Source organism: Somniosus microcephalus, chromosome 26 (assembly GCF_052327205.1).
Source record: "Somniosus microcephalus isolate GS21.2 chromosome 26, FLI_Smic_1.0, whole genome shotgun sequence".
Classification (NCBI taxonomy): Eukaryota; Metazoa; Chordata; class Chondrichthyes; order Squaliformes; family Somniosidae; genus Somniosus; species Somniosus microcephalus.
Genome location: NC_141012.1, coordinates 1,224,337 through 1,241,890, shown reverse-complemented (window position 1 = coordinate 1,241,890; position 17,554 = coordinate 1,224,337). Strand labels below are relative to the sequence as shown.

Genomic DNA, 17,554 nt, shown 5'->3' with positions numbered 1-17,554 from the left:
AACAATGCGCATGCAACCCTAGAGGACATGATTAACAATCCTTCCCAGTTTTATAACAGATTTTGATGTGACTATATTGTTTTAGGGACCATCATAACTCAGGAACACTTCAAATCTTTACAACGGTCATGTCTCAGGATCGCCCCGCTTTACTTCGGAGCAGCTGTGCGTGTTTGAGGAAGCAGCCATGCTAAACATGCAAACAGCCTAACTGTGGCCTTTCGAACACCAGCAGCAATCAGTACCATTACAGCGAGTGGCACTGGGAAATGTCCACGTGCTACAGCACAGGCTGCAAGTGCGCACATCGATGGGAAAGCGCAATCAGGCTCATCAAGACCACCCATGTGGACATGGTGTAACCAGCTGCACCACTGGCCCACCCTTTCACCACAGGGTGCAAACGCCGGGAAATTCCTCTCACCTCACGGCAATTGAGCAGAGCTACAGAACTCCTTATAATCACACCTAATAACCCCTTCTAAACTGGAAACATCCTCCTGGCTCAGGGACTTATTCGCTTTGAAAAGGACTGAGCTAATCCATAACTACTGCATGTTGCAGAGAGTGATGACTAAAGGAATACTTCCCGACATCCAGCCGACATCTTTGCTCCCCCCCCCAATCCTCGTATCCAAATAACCTTTCCAAATCAGATAAATTCAATCCCTTCATTTTGAACACTTCAATCATATCCCCTCAGCCCGTGTTTCTTTAATAAGGGAATAAGAAAATGGCAGAGAAATTAAACAAATACTTTGTGTCTGTCTTCACAGAAGACACAAAAAACTTCCCGGAAATAGTGGAGAACCAAGGGTCTAGCGAGAATGAGGAACCGACAGAAATTAGTATTAGGAAAAAAAATAGTACTGGAGAAATTAATGGGACTGAAAGCTGACAAATCCCATGGACCTGATGGCCTACATCCTGGGTGGGAATGTAAGTTGTGAGGAGGATGCAAGGAGGCTTCAAGGGGATATAGACAGGCTAAGTGAGTGGCCAAAAACATAGCAAATGGAATATAATGTGGAGAAATGTGAAGTTATCCACTTTGGTAGGAAAAATAAAAAAGCGGAGTATTTTTTAAATGGTGAGAGATTAGGAAATGTTGGTGTTCAGAGGGACCTGGGTGTCCTTGTACACGAATCACTGAAAGTTAACAGGCAGGCACAACAAAAAATTAGGAAAGCAAATGGTATGTTGGCCCTTATTACAAAAGGATTTGTGTACAAGAGTAAAGACGTCTTTTGCAATTATATAGGGCCCTGGTGAGACCACACCTGGAGTATTGTGTACAGTTTTGGTCTCCTTACCTAAGGAAGGATATACTTGCCATAGAGAGAGTGCAACAAAGCTTCACCAGACTGGTTCCTCAGATGGGGGGATTGTCCTATGAGGAGAGATTGAGTAGACTAGGTCTATATTCTTTAGAGTTTAGAAGAACGAGAGGTGATCTCATTGAAACATACAAAATTCTTACAGGGCTTTTTGTAAATATTCGTTTATGGGACGTGGGCGTCGCTGGCAAGGCCAGCATTTATTGCCCATCCCGAATTGCCCTCGAGAAGGTGGTGGTGAGCCACTTCCTTGAACCGCTGCAGTCCGTGTGGTGAAGGTACTCCCACAGTGCTGTTAGGGAGGGAGTTCCAGGATTTTGACTCAGCGACGATGAAGGATCGGCGATATACTTCCAAGTCAGGATGGTGTGTGACTTGGAGGGCAACTTGGAGGTGCTGGTGTTCCCATGCGTCTGCTGCCCTTGTCCTTCTAGGTGGAAGAGGTCGTGGGTTTGGGAGGTGCTGCCGAAGAAGCCTTGGCGAGTTGCTGCAGTGCATCTTGTAGATGGTACACACTGCAGCCACGGTACGCCAGTGGTGGAGGGAGTGAATGTTTAAGGTGGTGGATGGGGTGCCAATCAAGCGGCTGCTTTGTCCTGGATGGTGTCGAGCTTGTATTGTTGGAGCTGCACTCATCCAGGCAAGTGGAGAGTATTCCATCACACTCCTTACTTGTGCCTTGTAGATGGTGGAAAGGCTTTGGGGAGTCAGGAGGTGAGACACTCACCGCAGAATACCTAGCCTCTGACCTGCTCTTGTTGCCACAGTATTTATGTGGCTGGTCCAGTTAGGTTTCTGGTTAATGGTGACCCCCCAGGATGTTGATGGTGGGGGATTCGGCGATGGTAATGCCGTTGAATGTCAAGGAGCGGTGGTTAGACTCTCGCTTGTTGGAGATAGTTATTGCCTGGCACTTCTGTGGCACGATTGTTACCTGCCATTTATCAGTCCAAGCCTGAATGTCATCTAGGTCTTGTTGCATGTGGGCATGGACTCCTTCATTATGAGGAGTTGTGAATGGCGCTGAACACTGCAGTCATCAGCAAACATCCCCATTTCTGACCTTATGTTGGAGAGAAGGTCATTGATGAAGCAGCTGAAGATGGTTGGGCCTAGGACACTGCCCTGAGGAACTCCTGCAGCGATGTCCTGGGGCTGCAATGATTGACCTACAACCATCTTCCTTTGTGCTAGGTATGACTCCAGCCAGTGGAGAGTTTTCCCCCTGATTCCCATTTACTTCAGTTTTACTAGGGCACCTTGATGCCACACTCGGTCAAATGCTGCCTTGATGTCAAGGGCAGTCACTCTCACCTCACCTCTGGAATTCAGCTCCTTTGTCCATGTTTGGACCAATGGCGTGATGAGGTCGCGAGTGGTCTTGGCGGAACCCAAACTGGCCATCAGTGAGCAGGTTATTGGTAAGTGCCGCTTGATAGCACTGTCGATGACACCTTCCATCACTTTGCTGATGATTGAGAGTAGACTGATGGGGCGGTAATTGGCCGGATTGGATTTGTCCTGCTTTTTGTGGACAGGACACACCTGGGCAGTTTTCCACATTGTCGGATAGATGCCAGTGTTCTAGCTGTACTGGAACAGCTTGGCTAGAGGCGCGGCTAGTTCTGGAGCACAGGTCTTCAGCACGATAGCTGGGATGTTGTCAGGGCCCATAGCCTTTGCTATATACAGTGCGCTCAGCCGTTTCTTGATATCGTGTGGAGTGACTCGAATTGGCTGAAGACTGGCTTCTGTGATGGTGGGGACCTCAGGAGGAGGCCAAGATGGATCATCCACTCTGCACTTCTGGCTGAAGATGGTTGCAAACGCTTCAGCCTCGACAGGGTAGATGCAATGAGGATATTTCCCCTGGCTGGGGAGTCTAGAACCAGGGGCCACAGTCTCAGAATAAGGGGTCAGCCATTTAGGACTGAGATGAGGAAAAATTTCTTCACTCAGAGGGTGGTGAATCTTTGGAATTCTCTACCCCAGAGGGCCGTGAAGGCTCAGTCGTTGAGTATATTCAAGACTGAGATTGATAGATTTTGAGATATTAAGGGAATCAAGGGATATGGGGATAGTGCAGGAAAGTGGAGTTGAGTTAGATGATCAGCCATGATCTTATTGAATGGCGGAGCAGGCTTGAGGGATCAAGTGGCCGACTCCTGCTCCTACTTCTGATGTTCTTATTTTCTAAAGTAATCAGTCCTAATCCTTAGAGCCTATTCTCATAACTATGAACCCCAAGGCTAGGTATTATTCTGGCCACCCTTCTCTGCATCTTCTCTAGAGCTTAGATGATGGGAATTTTACACTAGCATCTCCTAATCTAATGGCACAAACACTAAACACGTGCTTACCCCCTTTCTGTGTGAATGGTGGAATCTCAAAGTCAAGCTCGGGGATTTTAGTCAGCGCGCAGTCTGCTTTCACAACTTCACGGTTCAGGTCCTACACAACACAGACCCATGGAGTTAGACAGGATTAATGATACACCGGACTAAGACAGAGGACTGGCAGTACAATGGAGTATTCAAATCAAACAGCTCGACAGGATGACCTTGTTAATGAAAAGCACAGTTAATAAATGTCAATAGATAACCAAGATTACTTGGTTACAAACAGAGAGACCTGGGGGTATGTGTGCACAAATTGTTGAAGGTGGCAGGGCAGGTTGAGAAAGCAGTTAAAAAGGCTTACGGGATCCTGGGCTTCATGAATAGAAGTATAGAGTACAGAAGTGTGGAAATTATGATGAACCTGTATAAAACACTGGTTCGGCCCCAACTGGAGTAATGTGTCCAATTCTGGGCACCACACTTTGGGAAGGATGTGAAGGCCTTAGAGAGGGTGCAGAAAAGACGCAAGTGAGAATGATTCCAGGAATGAGGGGCTTCAGTTATGTTGATACACTGGAGAAGCTGGGGTTGTTCTCCTGGGAGCAGAGAAGATTCAGAGGAAATTTGATAGAGGTGTTCAAAATCATGAGGGGTCTGGACAGAGTAGAGAGAAACTGTTCCCATTGGCAGAAGGGTCGAGAACCAGAGGACACAGGTTTAAGGTGATTGGCAGAAGAACCAAAGGCGACACGAGGAAAAACATTTTTACACAGCGAGTAGTTAAGCTCTGGAATGCACTGCCGGAAAGGGTGGTGGAGGCAGACTCAACCTTATCTTTCAAAAGGGAATTGGACAAGTATCTGAAGGAAAAAAATTTGCAGGGCTACGGGGAAAGGGCGGGGGAGCGGGACTAGCTGAGAGTCGGCACGGGCTCGACAGGCCGATTGGCCGTCTTCTGTGCTGTAACCATTCTATGATACTATCTGCACCCACATGCCAACCATGTCCTGTAGGCTCGGATTCTTACTGGGGTATGATTCCGTAGCACCAGAGCCTTACATTGTCTCACCCTAGTGGCCATTCTTGATAGATCAGCCAAGACAGCCAGTATCAGCAGGTTATTCAACTGCAAAGCCATCACAGCTACAGCTACCCTTACCCAACATTCATGTGCACTTCAGTACGGGGGAAATCACTACACGGCAATCAGGGAATGCTGGCTGATATTTCTCCTCGTAACCCAGAGACAGAGCAATTGTAATGCCTCTATTTCCACCCTGGCTACACCAGGAATCAAGCCTGGGCGCCCTGGCTCACCACCACACTGGTAGTCAACGTTGCCTCTAATTTTTTTTGGCCCGCACAGCCCCTTTAACAGGCTGCGCGGGACCGGCAGAGTGCTGCGCAGCTTAAAGGCAGCATTGCTGGTAGCGCCTTTACCCAAACCAAAGATACCAGCTTAAATTCACAGCCAACGACTGACTAATGTTTCTCATTTACTAATATGGTAAATTTAGCAAAAAGCAGTTTAGCTGTTCTTAACATTACCGAAAAGGAGAGCTGGGGGCGGCAGCATGTAAGAGAGAAAGAACGGAAATTGTGACAAGCACTGGCACAAATTGTTTTGTTCGACTGCAGGTGGCCGTCCCCCCCCCCCCAGGTTCCAACCGCTGATCAACCACACTGGAAATACTTTACACAGAGCTGAGTAATTAAAATAACCCAACTCCCACTGCTACAGAATTTCCCTTTGCTCAGCAATCCTCTCCTCCCTGCTGGAGTACAGTTCCACCGGTGCCTGCCTGGAGCTTGTTCACGGCATACTTCCTACATGAGCCTCGACTAGGAGCCTCTGCGAGCTACTGTGATAGAGGACACCACATACAGGCATTTTCAGCAGAGATTGTTGGGCAGTAATAAGGAGGCCATTCAGCCCATCATGCCTGGGTCGGCTCTTTGAAAGAGCGATCCAATTAGTCCCACTCCCCAGCTCTCTCCCATAGCCGTATAAGTGTTTCCGTTTGAAGTATTTATCCAATTGCCTTTTGAAAGTTATTATTGAATCTGCTTCCACCGCCCTTTCAGGCAGCGCGTTCCAGGTCACAACAACGTGGTGCGTAAAAAAAAAAACTCATCGCAATTAGAAGCTGAACCCATGCCCAGTTCCCCCTCAGCCACCCGTAGCCCCGAGGTGAATTATAGCACCCCTCACCGCTACCCCAACTGGGGTCAGCTAACTCGGTGCACACCCGGGGCTGAACCTGCGACAGTCCTGGTCCAACGGCCCAGCAAGTCGCTGCATTAAGCAGTCAGGTCTTTGGGGGAAGTTACACAGCCAGTAACAAAAGTTAAGCAGATCTTGGGATGTGAGAGAGAGAGACAGAGACTTAAAGGAATAGATAAATTGAACCCTGATAATATGTTCAAGACTGCCATAAACCAGACAGTTTAACTATTTTGTGCAGAGGGTGATAAACATGTGGAATGAATTGCCCAGGAAGGCAGGGAGAATGGAAATATTTGAGGGAGAATGAGCCAAGCATTTGAGGGATTGAGCAGCATCACTTTCTGGTACTACAACAACGACTTACATTTATATAGTGCATTTAACATAGCAAAACATCCCAAGGTGCTTCACAGGACTGATATCAATAAAAAAAAGACACTGAACCACAGGAGATATTAGGACAGGTGACCAAAAACTCAGTCAAAGAGGTAGGGTTTAAGGAGCATCTTAAAAAAGAGAGAGGTTGAGGGGTTTAGGGAGGAAATTCCAGACCTTCCTTAGGGCCCATAGAAGAGAGCCTTGTCCAGTCCTATCCTATGTTCTAACAGTAAAGGAACTGCCATTTTAACACCCATGCATCACACTGCTATAAAGGTGATGAATAAGCAAGCAGTCCCACTGCTACAGAAATAGGTATTTTTAATTGATGGCAATTGGAACACCTGACTCACCTGTCTGGTGGAAGCATGCAGTGTGTACCGCACTCCCTGCTCCTGGATCCTCCCAGCTGACTGGATCTCATTGTTCACCCAGCCACAATTCTCACAGGCAAAAGAGCTCACGATAATCTCTCTGAAGAATGGAATCTTCGTCAGCAGCAAGCGGGTCCACCCCCTTTAAAGAAGCACAAACCAACACAAAGGAATTATTGCCGTGCAACGCATCATCCATTGAACAAACCAGATAAAAATGTCACTTGGCTACATTTATTGCACACTCAGCCTGAAATGTCTAATGGAATTGGCCAAGTCAACATCACTAATGTGATGGTTCTAAAGAAGTTAAAAGAGGGCAACAACACACCTTTCTAGAGCACTGAGGTACAGAAAGACATGCCCGAGCACCCAAGGGGTTAAAGGACAGAAATGGATGCTGGGCAGGATTGAGAAAGGAAAATATCAACTTGTCGGCACTGGTACTTCATCCCAGTGCCTGTGGATCTTTGATATTTTAACAGTACAGCACATCCAGTGTCTGCAGCACTGCTGTAACATTGCCAACTTGGCTTGTTACAGCAAAGACCCAAAACTTTGTGAGCTCGTGCTGAACTGCTGAGATTTTACTGGCCCCATTTCTGAACAGAATATGAAGAGGGGCGGGCGATGCTAGCAGGTTTATATTGCATTGCTGTCCCGAAATCAGAACTGGAAAACGAAAGGGGGGGTAGGGGGGGTGGGGGGGGAGAAGGGGGAGGGGGAGAGGTGGGGGGGGTAGGGGAGAGGTGGGGGGGGTAGGGGAGAGGTGGGGGGGGTAGGGGAGAGGTGGGGGGGGTAGGGGAGAGGTGGGGGGGGTAGGGGAGAGGTGGGGGGGGGTAGGGGAGAGGTGGGGGGGGGTAGGGAGAGGTGGGGGGGGTAGGGGAGAGGTGGGGGGGGGTAGGGGAGAGGTGGGGGGGGTAGGGGAGAGGTGGGGGGGGTAGGGGGAGAGGTGGGGGGGGTAGGGGAGAGGTGGGGGGGGTAGGGGAGAGGTGGGGGGGGTAGGGGAGAGGTGGGGGGGTAGGGGAGAGGTGGGGGGGTAGGGGAGAGGTGGGGGGGGTAGGGGAGAGGTGGGGGGGTAGGGGAGAGGTGGGGGGGGTAGGGGAGAGGTGGGGGGGTAGGGGAGAGGTGGGGGGGTAGGGGAGAGGTGGGGGGGGTAGGGGAGAGGTGGGGGGGGTAGGGGAGAGGTGGGGGGGGTAGGGGAGAGGTGGGGGGGGTAGGGGAGAGGTGGGGGGGGGTAGGGGAGAGGTGGGGGGGGTAGGGGAGAGGTGGGGGGGGTAGGGGAGAGGTGGGGGGGGTAGGGGAGAGGTGGGGGGGTAGGGGAGAGGTGGGGGGGGTAGGGGAGAGGTGGGGGGGGTAGGGAGAGGTGGGGGGGGTAGGGGAGAGGTGGGGGGGTAGGGGAGAGGTGGGGGGGGTAGGGGAGAGGTGGGGGGTAGGGGAGAGGTGGGGGGTAGGGGAGAGGTGGGGGGTAGGGGAGAGGTGGGGGGTAGGGGAGAGGTGGGGGGTAGGGGAGAGGTGGGGGGTAGGGGAGAGGTGGGGGGTAGGGGAGAGGTGGGGGGTAGGGGAGAGGTGGGGGGTAGGGGAGAGGTGGGGGGTAGGGGAGAGGTGGGGGGTAGGGGAGAGGTGGGGGGTAGGGAGAGGTGGGGGGGGTAGGGAGAGGTGGGGGGGTAGGGGAGAGGTGGGGGGGTAGGGGAGAGGTGGGGGGGTAGGGGAGAGGTGGGGGGGTAGGGGAGGGGAGGTGGGGGGTAGGGGAGAGGTGGGGGGTAGGGGAGAGGTGGGGGGGTAGGGGAGAGGTGGGGGGTAGGGGAGAGGTGGGGGGGGTAGGGGAGAGGTGGGGGGGTAGGGGAGAGGTGGGGGGGGTAGGGGAGAGGTGGGGGGGGTAGGGGAGAGGTGGGGGGAGAGGTGGGGGGGGTAGGGGAGAGGTGGGGGGGTAGGGGAGAGGTGGGGGGGGTAGGGGAGAGGTGGGGGGGGTAGGGGAGAGGTGGGGGGGGTAGGGGAGAGGTGGGGGGGGTAGGGGAGAGGTGGGGGGGTAGGGGAGAGGTGGGGGGGTAGGGGAGAGGTGGGGGGGTAGGGGAGAGGTGGGGGGGTAGGGGAGAGGTGGGGGGGTAGGGGAGAGGTGGGGGGGTAGGGGAGAGGTGGGGGGGGTAGGGGAGAGGTGGGGGGGTAGGGGAGAGGTGGGGGGGGTAGGGGAGAGGTGGGGGGGGTAGGGGAGAGGTGGGGGGGGTAGGGGAGAGGTGGGGGGGGTAGGGGAGAGGTGGGGGGGTAGGGGAGAGGTGGGGGGGGTAGGGGAGAGGTGGGGGTGTAGGGGAGAGGTGGGGGTGTAGGGGAGAGGTGGGGGTGTAGGGAGAGGTGGGGGTGTAGGGGAGAGGTGGGGGTGTAGGGGAGAGGTGGGGGTGTAGGGGAGAGGTGGGGGTGTAGGGGAGAGGTGGGGGTGTAGGGGAGAGGTGGGGGGTAGGGGAGAGGTGGGGGGTAGGGGAGAGGTGGGGGGTAGGGGAGAGGTGGGGGGTAGGGGAGAGGTGGGGGGTAGGGGAGAGGTGGGGGGTAGGGGAGAGGTGGGGGGTAGGGGAGAGGTGGGGGGGGTAGGGGAGAGGTGGGGGGGTAGGGGAGAGGTGGGGGGGTAGGGGAGAGGTGGGGGGGTAGGGGAGAGGTGGGGGGGGTAGGGGAGAGGTGGGGGGGTAGGGGAGAGGTGGGGGGGTAGGGAGAGGTGGGGGGGTAGGGGAGAGGTGGGGGGGGTAGGGGAGAGGTGGGGGGGGTAGGGGAGATGTGGGGGGGTAGGGGAGTTGTGGGGGGGGTAGGGGAGAAGTGGGGGGGGTAGGGGAGAAGTGGGGGGGGTAGGGGAGAAGTGGGGGGGGTAGGGAGAAGTGGGGGGGGTAGGGGAGAAGTGGGGGGGTAGGGGAGAAGTGGGGGGGGGGGGTAGGGGTGAAGTGGGGGGGGTAGGGGAGAAGTGGGGGGGGGTAGGGGAGAAGTGGGGGGGGTTGGGGAGAAGTGGGGGGGGGTAGGGGGAAGTGGGGGGGGTAGGGGAGAAGTGGGGGGGGTAGGGGAGAAGTGGGGGGGGTAGGGGAGAAGTGGGGGGGGTAGGGGAGAAGTGGGGGGGGTAGGGGAGAAGTGGGGGGGGTAGGGGAGAAGTGGGGGGGTAGGGGAGAAGTGGGGGGGTAGGGGAGAAGTGGGGGGGTAGGGGAGAAGTGGGGGGGTAGGGGAGAAGTGGGGGGGGTAGGGGAGAAGTGGGGGGGGTAGGGGTGTAGTGGGGGGGTAGGGGAGAAGTGGGGGGGGTAGGGGTGAAGTGGGGGGGGTAGGGGAGAAGTGGGGGGGTAGGGGAGAAGTGGGGGGGGTGGGGAGAAGTGGGGGGGGTAGGGGAGAAGTGGGGGGGGTAGGGGAGAAGTGGGGGGGGTAGGGAGAAGTGGGGGGGGGTAGGGGAGAGTGGGGGGGGTAGGGGAGATGTGGGGGGGGGTAGGGGAGTGGGGGGGGGGTAGGGGTGAAGTGGGGGGGGGTAGGGGAGAGTGGGGGGGGTAGGGGGAGTGGGGGGGGGTAGGGGAGAAGTGGGGGGGGTGGGGGAAGTGGGGGGGGTGGGGAGAAGTGGGGGGGGTAGGGGAGAAGTGGGGGGGGGGGTAGGGGAGTAGTGGGGGGGGTAGGGGAGAAGTGGGGGGGGTAGGGGAGAAGTGGGGGGGGGTAGGGGAGAAGTGGGGGGGGTAGGGGGAGTGGGGGGGTTGGGAGAAGTGGGGGGGGTAGGGGAGAAGTGGGGGGGGTAGGGGAGAAGTGGGGGGGGGTAGGGGAGTGTGGGGGGTAGGGGAGAGTGGGGGGGTAGGGGAGAAGTGGGGGGGTGGGGAGAGTGGGGGGGTAGGGGAGAAGTGGGGGGGTAGGGGTGAAGTGGGGGGGGTAGGGAGAAGTGGGGGGGGGTAGGGGAGAAGTGGGGGGGGGGTAGGGTGAGAAGTGGGGGGGGTTGGGGAGAGGTGGGGGGGTAGGGGAGTGGTGGGGGGGTAGGGGAGAGGTGGGGGGGTAGGGGAGAGGTGGGGGGGTAGGGGAGTGGTGGGGGGGGTAGGGGAGAGGTGGGGGGGTAGGGGAGAGGTGGGGGGGTAGGGGTGAGGTGGGGGGGTGGGGAGAGGTGGGGGGGTAGGGGAGAGGTGGGGGGGTAGGGGAGAGGTGGGGGGGTAGGGGAGAGGTGGGGGGGTAGGGGAGAGGTGGGGGGGTAGGGGAGAGGTGGGGGTAGGGAGAGGTGGGGGGGTGGGGAGAGGTGGGGGGGGTAGGGGAGAGGTGGGGGGGTAGGGGAGAGGTGGGGGGGTAGGGGAGAGGTGGGGGGGGTAGGGGAGAGGTGGGGGGGTAGGGGAGAGGTGGGGGGGGTAGGGGAGAGGTGGGGGGGTAGGGGAGAGGTGGGGGGGTAGGGGAGAGGTGGGGGGGGTAGGGGAGAGGTGGGGGGGGTAGGGGAGAGGTGGGGGGGTAGGGGTGAGGTGGGGGGGTAGGGGAGAGGTGGGGGGTAGGGGAGAGGTGGGGGGGTAGGGGAGGTGGGGGGGGGTAGGGGAGGTGGGGGGGTAGGGGAGAGGTGGGGGGGGTAGGGGAGAGGTGGGGGGGTTGGGGAGAGGTGGGGGGGTAGGGGAGAGGTGGGGGGGTAGGGGAGAGGTGGGGGGTAGGGGTGAGGTGGGGGGGTAGGGGAGAGGTGGGGGGGTAGGGGAGAGGTGGGGGGGTAGGGGAGAGGTGGGGGGGTAGGGGAGAGGTGGGGGGGTAGGGGAGAGGTGGGGGGGTAGGGGAGAGGTGGGGGGGTAGGGGAGAGGTGGGGGGGTAGGGGAGAGGTGGGGGGTAGGGGAGAGGTGGGGGGGTAGGGGAGAGGTGGGGGGGTAGGGGAGAGGTGGGGGGGTAGGGGAGGGTGGGGGGGTAGGGGAGAGGTGGGGGGGTAGGGGAGAGGTGGGGGGGTAGGGAGAGGTGGGGGGGTAGGGGAGAGGTGGGGGGGTAGGGGAGTGGTGGGGGGTAGGGGAGAGGTGGGGGGGTAGGGGAGAGGTGGGGGGGTAGGGGAGAGGTGGGGGGGTAGGGGAGAGGTGGGGGGTAGGGGAGAGGTGGGGGGTAGGGGAGAGGTGGGGGTAGGGGAGAGGTGGGGGGTAGGGGAGAGGTGGGGGGTAGGGGAGAGGTGGGGGGGTAGTGGAGAGGTGGGGGGGGGGGGGTTCGGGGAGAGGTGGGGGGGTAGGGGAGAGGTGGGGGGGGGGGTCGGGGAGAGGTCAGAGAGAGAGACCCAATTCACAATTCAAATCGCTTTATTGGCATGATAAGTTACATCTTATGTTGCCAAAGCATCAAAATACATTTATGGTTTAGCACATAAACGCAGTTCTATTCATACAGTGTATAAACAGTATATCCCTGAGTGTATAAATATACATTCGCATTGTTTATATATATTCTTTTCTTAGTTTACTGGTTGTCCCTCTGTTCATGGCAAGCTGTAACATAGTGTGCCGCCAGTGTTATACAGCTTCTCTCCTCTCCCAGTAGGAATGGAGTTTTTGGTTGTCATTCAGATTTCTGAAATCAGGGCATATTTGTGAGAATTTTTGGTAGAAATTCTCCCTGATGCCCTGATATTTTCCACAAGCTGTGAGGAAGTGCATCTCTGTCTCCACCACTCCCTGACTGCAGTGAGAGCATATCCTGTCCTCTCTTGGCAGCCTGGTCTGCCTGTGTCTGCCTTTTTCGACCGCTAGGCTATGTTCGCTAAGTCTGTACCTTGTCAAGGTTCTTCTCAGTTTGTTATCCTTTACCATGGTCAGGTAATCAGCTATGTTGTATTGTCTGTTTAGGGCCAAGTAGCAATTGAGTTTGCTTTGGGTTTTTGTTGTTTCTGCCCAATATGTCAGATATTTTTCCTTTTGCTTAGCGACGATTGTGTTGGGTCGAATTCTTTGTGTTACCCTGTCACTGTCCTGGGGCTGGTTATTGTTAGTATTGTTAGTAGTTACTTCACTGAGTCCCAGGACTAGTTGACTGAGGGTATTCTTCTTTATGGTCAGCTCTTGGCATTTCAGGGCGTCGTAGTGATAGCATTAGGGATTGCTCATTTGTAGGTGATTCCAAAATTTGGTGGCTCTTTTTTGGATAGTGATTATTAATGGATATTGGCCTAGTTCCGCCCTGCATGCATTGTTTACTGTTTTCCTTTGAGTCCGGAGGATACTTTTACAGAATTCTGCATGTAGGATCTCAATTGGGTGTTTGTCCCCCACACTGAGAGAGAGAGACCCCCCACACTGAGAGAGAGACCCCCCACACTGAGAGAGAGAGAGAGAGAACCCCCACACTGAGAGAGAGAGAGACCCCCCACACTGAGAGAGAGAGAGACCCCCCCACACTGAGAGAGAGAGAGACCCCCCCACACTGAGAGAGACAATAGAAGCCCTACATGCAGAATTCTGCCGAAGCATCCTTCGCACCCAAAGAAAAACGCCAACAAATGCATGCAGAGCCGAACTAGGCAGATACCCACTGATAATAAACATCCAAAAACGAGCACAAAACTTCCTAAATCACCTCAAATCTAGCTCCCCAGACACCCTTCATTTCAAAGCCTTTCAGACCCAAGAGCTAAACCCAGAAAAGAGTCCCCTGAGTCAGCTGCTTACTGAAACTAAGTACTCAGCCGGACCCTGACCAGCCCCAGACCAACACAGCCGTCCAAACACCAATCCGAGTGAACCAAATCATTAAACAATGCAAAGAAACCTACCTGGAACATTGGAACAAAATAACCGAAAGCCAAAGCAGATTAGAATGTTACCGGGCCCTAAAAAGAGATTATAAACTGGCAGACTACCTCACGACCATCAGAAACACAAAACAGAGACAGACCCTCACCAGGTACAGACTAAGCGACCACCAACTGGAAATTGAAAAAGGCAGATACAAGAAATCCTGGCAGCCTAGAGAGAATAGAATATGCGATCAATGTCTGGCCGGCGAGGTTGAAACAGAAATGCATTTCCTCCTAAAATGCGAAAAATTCAACACATCAAGAAACATATTATTCAACAAGCTAAGCCAAACAACCCCAGATTTCAAGGAATTGGATGACCTGTCAAAATTGAGATTAGTCCTGGGAGAAGGAGACAGACCATACCTTGGGGCCAAATATGTAACAACATGTCACAACCTGAGGACTGTTTAAAAGTAAGACTGTTTAAAATTAACATTGTTTAAAAGTAATATTGTATGTACCCAACAAATGTCAAATCGATTGACACCTACAGAATGTTGGAAAACTGTACCTTTTTGCTATGTAAGCTTTGGCAATATGGTTCTCTGTAAACTTTCATGCCAATAAAGCATTTGAATTGGAAATTGAATTGGGTCGGGGAGGGGGGGGGTCGGGGAGAGGGGGGGTCGGGGAGAGGGGTCGGGGAGAGGGGGGGGGTCGGGGAGAGGGGGGGGGGTCGGGGAGAGGGGGGGGTCGGGGAGAGGGGGGGGTCGGGGAGAGGGGGGGGTCGGGGAGAGGGGGGGGGTCGGGGAGAGGGGGGGGTCGGGGAGAGGGGGGGTCGGGGAGAGGGGGGGTCGGGGAGAGGGGGGGGTCGGGGAGAGGGGGGGGTCGGGGAGAGGGGGGGGTCGGGGAGAGGGGGGGGTCGGGGAGAGGGGGGGGTCGGGGAGAGGGGGGGGTCGGGGAGAGGGGGGGGTCGGGGAGAGGGGGGGGTCGGGGAGAGGGGGGGGTCGGGGAGAGGGGGGGGGTCGGGGAGAGGGGGGGGTCGGGGAGAGGGGGGGGTCGGGGAGAGGGGGGGGTCGGGGAGAGGGGGGGGTCGGGGAGAGGGGGGGGTCGGGGAGAGGGGGGGGTCGGGGAGAGGGGGGGGTCGGGGAGAGGGGGGGGTCGGGGAGAGGGGGGGGTCGGGAGAGGGGGGGTCGGGGAGAGGGGGGGGTCGGGGAGAGGGGGGGTCGGGGAGAGGGGGGGGTCGGGGAGAGGGGGGGGTCGGGGAGAGGGGGGGTCGGGGAGAGGGGGGGGTCGGGGAGAGGGGGGGGTCGGGGAGAGGGGGGGGGTCGGGGAGAGGGGGGGGTCGGGGAGAGGGGGGGGTCGGGGAGAGGGGGGGGTCGGGGAGAGGGGGGGGGGTCGGGGAGAGGGGGGGGTCGGGGAGAGGGGGGGGTCGGGGAGAGGGGGGGGGTCGGGAGAGGGGGGGTCGGGGAGAGGGGGGGGTCGGGGAGAGGGGGGGTCGGGGAGAGGGGGGGGTCGGGGAGAGGGGGGGGTCGGGGAGAGGGGGGGGTCGGGAGAGGGGGGGGTCGGGGAGAGGGGGGGGTCGGGGAGAGGGGGGGGTCGGGGAGAGGGGGGGGTCGGGGAGAGGGGGGGGTCGGGGGAGAGGGGGGGGTCGGGGAGAGGGGGGGGTCGGGGAGAGGGGGGGGTCGGGGAGAGGGGGGGGTCGGGGAGAGGGGGGGGTCGGGGAGAGGGGGGGGTCGGGGAGAGGGGGGGGTCGGGGAGAGGGGGGGGTCGGGGAGAGGGGGGGTCGGGGAGAGGGGGGGGGGTCGGGGAGAGGGGGGGGGTCGGGGAGAGGGGGGGGTCGGGGAGAGGGGGGGGGGTCGGGGAGAGGGGGGGGTCGGGGAGAGGGGGGGGTCGGGGAGAGTCGGGGAGAGGGGGGGGTCGGGGAGAGGGGGGGGTCGGGGAGAGGGGGGGGGTCGGGGAGAGGGGGGGTCGGGGGAGAGGGGGGGTCGGGGAGAGGGGGGGGTCGGGAGTCGGGGAGAGGGGGGGAGGGGGGGGTCGGGGAGAGGGGGGGGGAGGGGGGGGTCGGGGGGGGGTCGGGGGAGAGGGGGGGGTCGGGGAGAGGGGGGGGGTCGGGGAGAGGGGGGGGTCGGGGAGAGGGGGGGGTCGGGGAGAGGGGGGGGTCGGGGAGAGGGGGGGGGTCGGGGAGAGGGGGGGGGTCGGGGAGAGGGGGGGGGGGGGGGGGTCGGGGAGAGGGGGGGGTCGGGGAGAGGGGGGGGGTCGGGGAGAGGGGGGGGTCGGGAGAGGGGGGGGTCGGGGAGAGGGGGGGGGTCGGGGAGAGGGGGGGGGTCGGGGAGAGGGGGGGGGTCGGGGAGAGGGGGGGGGTCGGGGAGAGGGGGGGGGTCGGGGGAGAGGGGGGGGGTCGGGGAGAGGGGGGGGTCGGGGAGAGGGGGGGGGTCGGGGAGAGGGGGGGGGTCGGGGAGGGGGGGGGGTCGGGGAGAGGGGGGGGGGTCGGGGAGAGGGGGGGGGGTCGGGGAGAGGGGGGGGGGTCGGGGAGAGGGGGGGGGTCGGGGAGAGGGGGGGGGGTCGGGGAGAGGGGGGGTCGGGGAGAGGGGGGGGGGTCGGGGAGAGGGGGGGGGTCGGGGAGAGGGGGGGGTCGGGGAGGGGGGTCGGGGAGAGGGGGGGGGGTCGGGAGAGGGGGGGGTCGGGGAGAGGGGGGGGGGGAGGGGGGGTCGGGGAGAGGGGGGGGGGTCGGGGAGAGGGGGGGGTCGGGGAGAGGGGGGGGTCGGGGAGAGGGGGGGGGGTCGGGGAGAGGGGGGGGGTCGGGGAGAGGGGGGGGGTCGGGGAGAGGGGGGGGGGTCGGGGAGAGGGGGGGGGTCGGGGAGAGGGGGGGGGGTCGGGGAGAGGGGGGGGGTCGGGAGAGGGGGGGGGTCGGGGAGAGGGGGGGGTCGGGAGAGGGGGGGGGGTCGGGGAGAGGGGGGGGGGTCGGGGAGAGGGGGGGGGTCGGGGAGAGGGGGGGGGGTCGGGGAGAGGGGGGGGGTCGGGGAGGGGGGGGTCGGGGAGAGGGGGGGGGGGGTCGGGGAGAGGGGGGGGGGTCGGGGGGAGAGGGGGGGGGGTCGGGGAGAGGGGGGGGTCGGGGAGAGGGGGGGGGTCGGGGAGAGGGGGGGGGGTCGGGAGAGGGGGGGGTCGGGGAGAGGGGGGGGGGTCGGGGAGAGGGGGGGGGGTCGGGGAGAGGGGGGGGGGTCGGGGAGAGGGGGGGGGGTCGGGGAGAGGGGGGGGGTCGGGGAGAGGGGGGGGGTCGGGGAGAGGGGGGGGGTCGGGGAGAGGGGGGGGTCGGGAGAGGGGGGGGGTCGGGGAGAGGGGGGGGTCGGGGAGAGGGGGGGGGTCGGGGAGAGGGGGGGGTCGGGGAGAGGGGGGGGGTCGGGGAGAGGGGGGGGGTCGGGGAGAGGGGGGGGGTCGGGGAGAGGGGGGGGGTCGGGGAGAGGGGGGGGGTCGGGGAGGAGGGGGGGGTCGGGGAGAGGGGGGGGGGTCGGGGAGAGGGGGGGGGGGTCGGGGAGAGGGGGGGGGGGTCGGGGAGAGGGGGGGGGTCGGGGAGAGGGGGGGGGTCGGGGAGAGGGGGGGGTCGGGGAGAGGGGGGGGGTCGGGGGAGAGGGGGGGGGTCGGGGAGAGGGGGGGGGGTCGGGGAGAGGGGGGGGGTCGGGGAGAGGGGGGGGTCGGGGAGAGGGGGGGGGGGTCGGGGAGAGGGGGGGGGGTCGGGGAGAGGGGGGGGGGTCGGGGAGAGGGGGGGGGTCGGGGAGAGGGGGGGGGTCGGGGAGAGGGGGGGGGGTCGGGGAGAGGGGGGGGGGTCGGGGAGAGGGGGGGGGGTCGGGGAGAGGGGGGGGGGTCGGGGAGAGGGGGGGGGGTCGGGGAGAGGGGGGGGGGGGTCGGGAGAGGGGGGGGGTCGGGGAGAGGGGGGGGGGGGTCGGGGAGAGGGGGGGGGTCGGGGAGAGGGGGGGGGGTCGGGGAGAGGGGGGGGGGTCGGGGAGAGGGGGGGGGGGTCGGGGAGAGGGGGGGGGGGGTCGGGGAGAGGGGGGGGGGTCGGGGAGAGGGGGGGGGGTCGGGGAGAGGGGGGGGTGGGAGGGGGGGGGGGTCGGGGGAGAGGGGGGGGGGGGGTCGGGGAGAGGGGGGGGGGGGTCGGGGAGAGGGGGGGGGTCGGGGAGAGGGGGGGGGGGTCGGGGAGAGGGGGGGGTGGTCGGGGAGAGGGGGGGGGT

The 17,554-nt window shown here is 60.7% G+C and overlaps 2 protein-coding genes across 2 annotated transcripts in view; one reads left to right on the top strand and one right to left on the bottom strand.

Annotated features, from left to right (window-relative positions):
- zpr1 (ZPR1 zinc finger) overlaps window positions 1-7,255 on the bottom strand; it is a 29,065-nt gene extending 21,810 nt beyond the window's left edge. The window contains exons 1-3 of the mRNA XM_085968217.1: window positions 7,197-7,255; window positions 6,635-6,797; window positions 3,698-3,788 (exon numbers count right to left, since the gene is read on the bottom strand). Of these exons, the coding sequence (XP_085824343.1) occupies window positions 3,698-3,788; window positions 6,635-6,797; window positions 7,197-7,255 (313 nt within the window). The remainder of the gene's footprint in view (window positions 1-3,697; window positions 3,789-6,634; window positions 6,798-7,196) is intronic.
- Window positions 7,256-7,285: 30 nt separating this feature from the next.
- LOC147100188 (myelin protein zero-like protein 3) overlaps window positions 7,286-17,554 on the top strand; it is a 38,809-nt gene continuing 28,540 nt past the window's right edge. Inside the window, exon 1 of the mRNA XM_085968216.1 lies at window positions 7,286-7,346. Within this exon, the coding sequence (XP_085824342.1) occupies window positions 7,286-7,346 (61 nt within the window). The remainder of the gene's footprint in view (window positions 7,347-17,554) is intronic.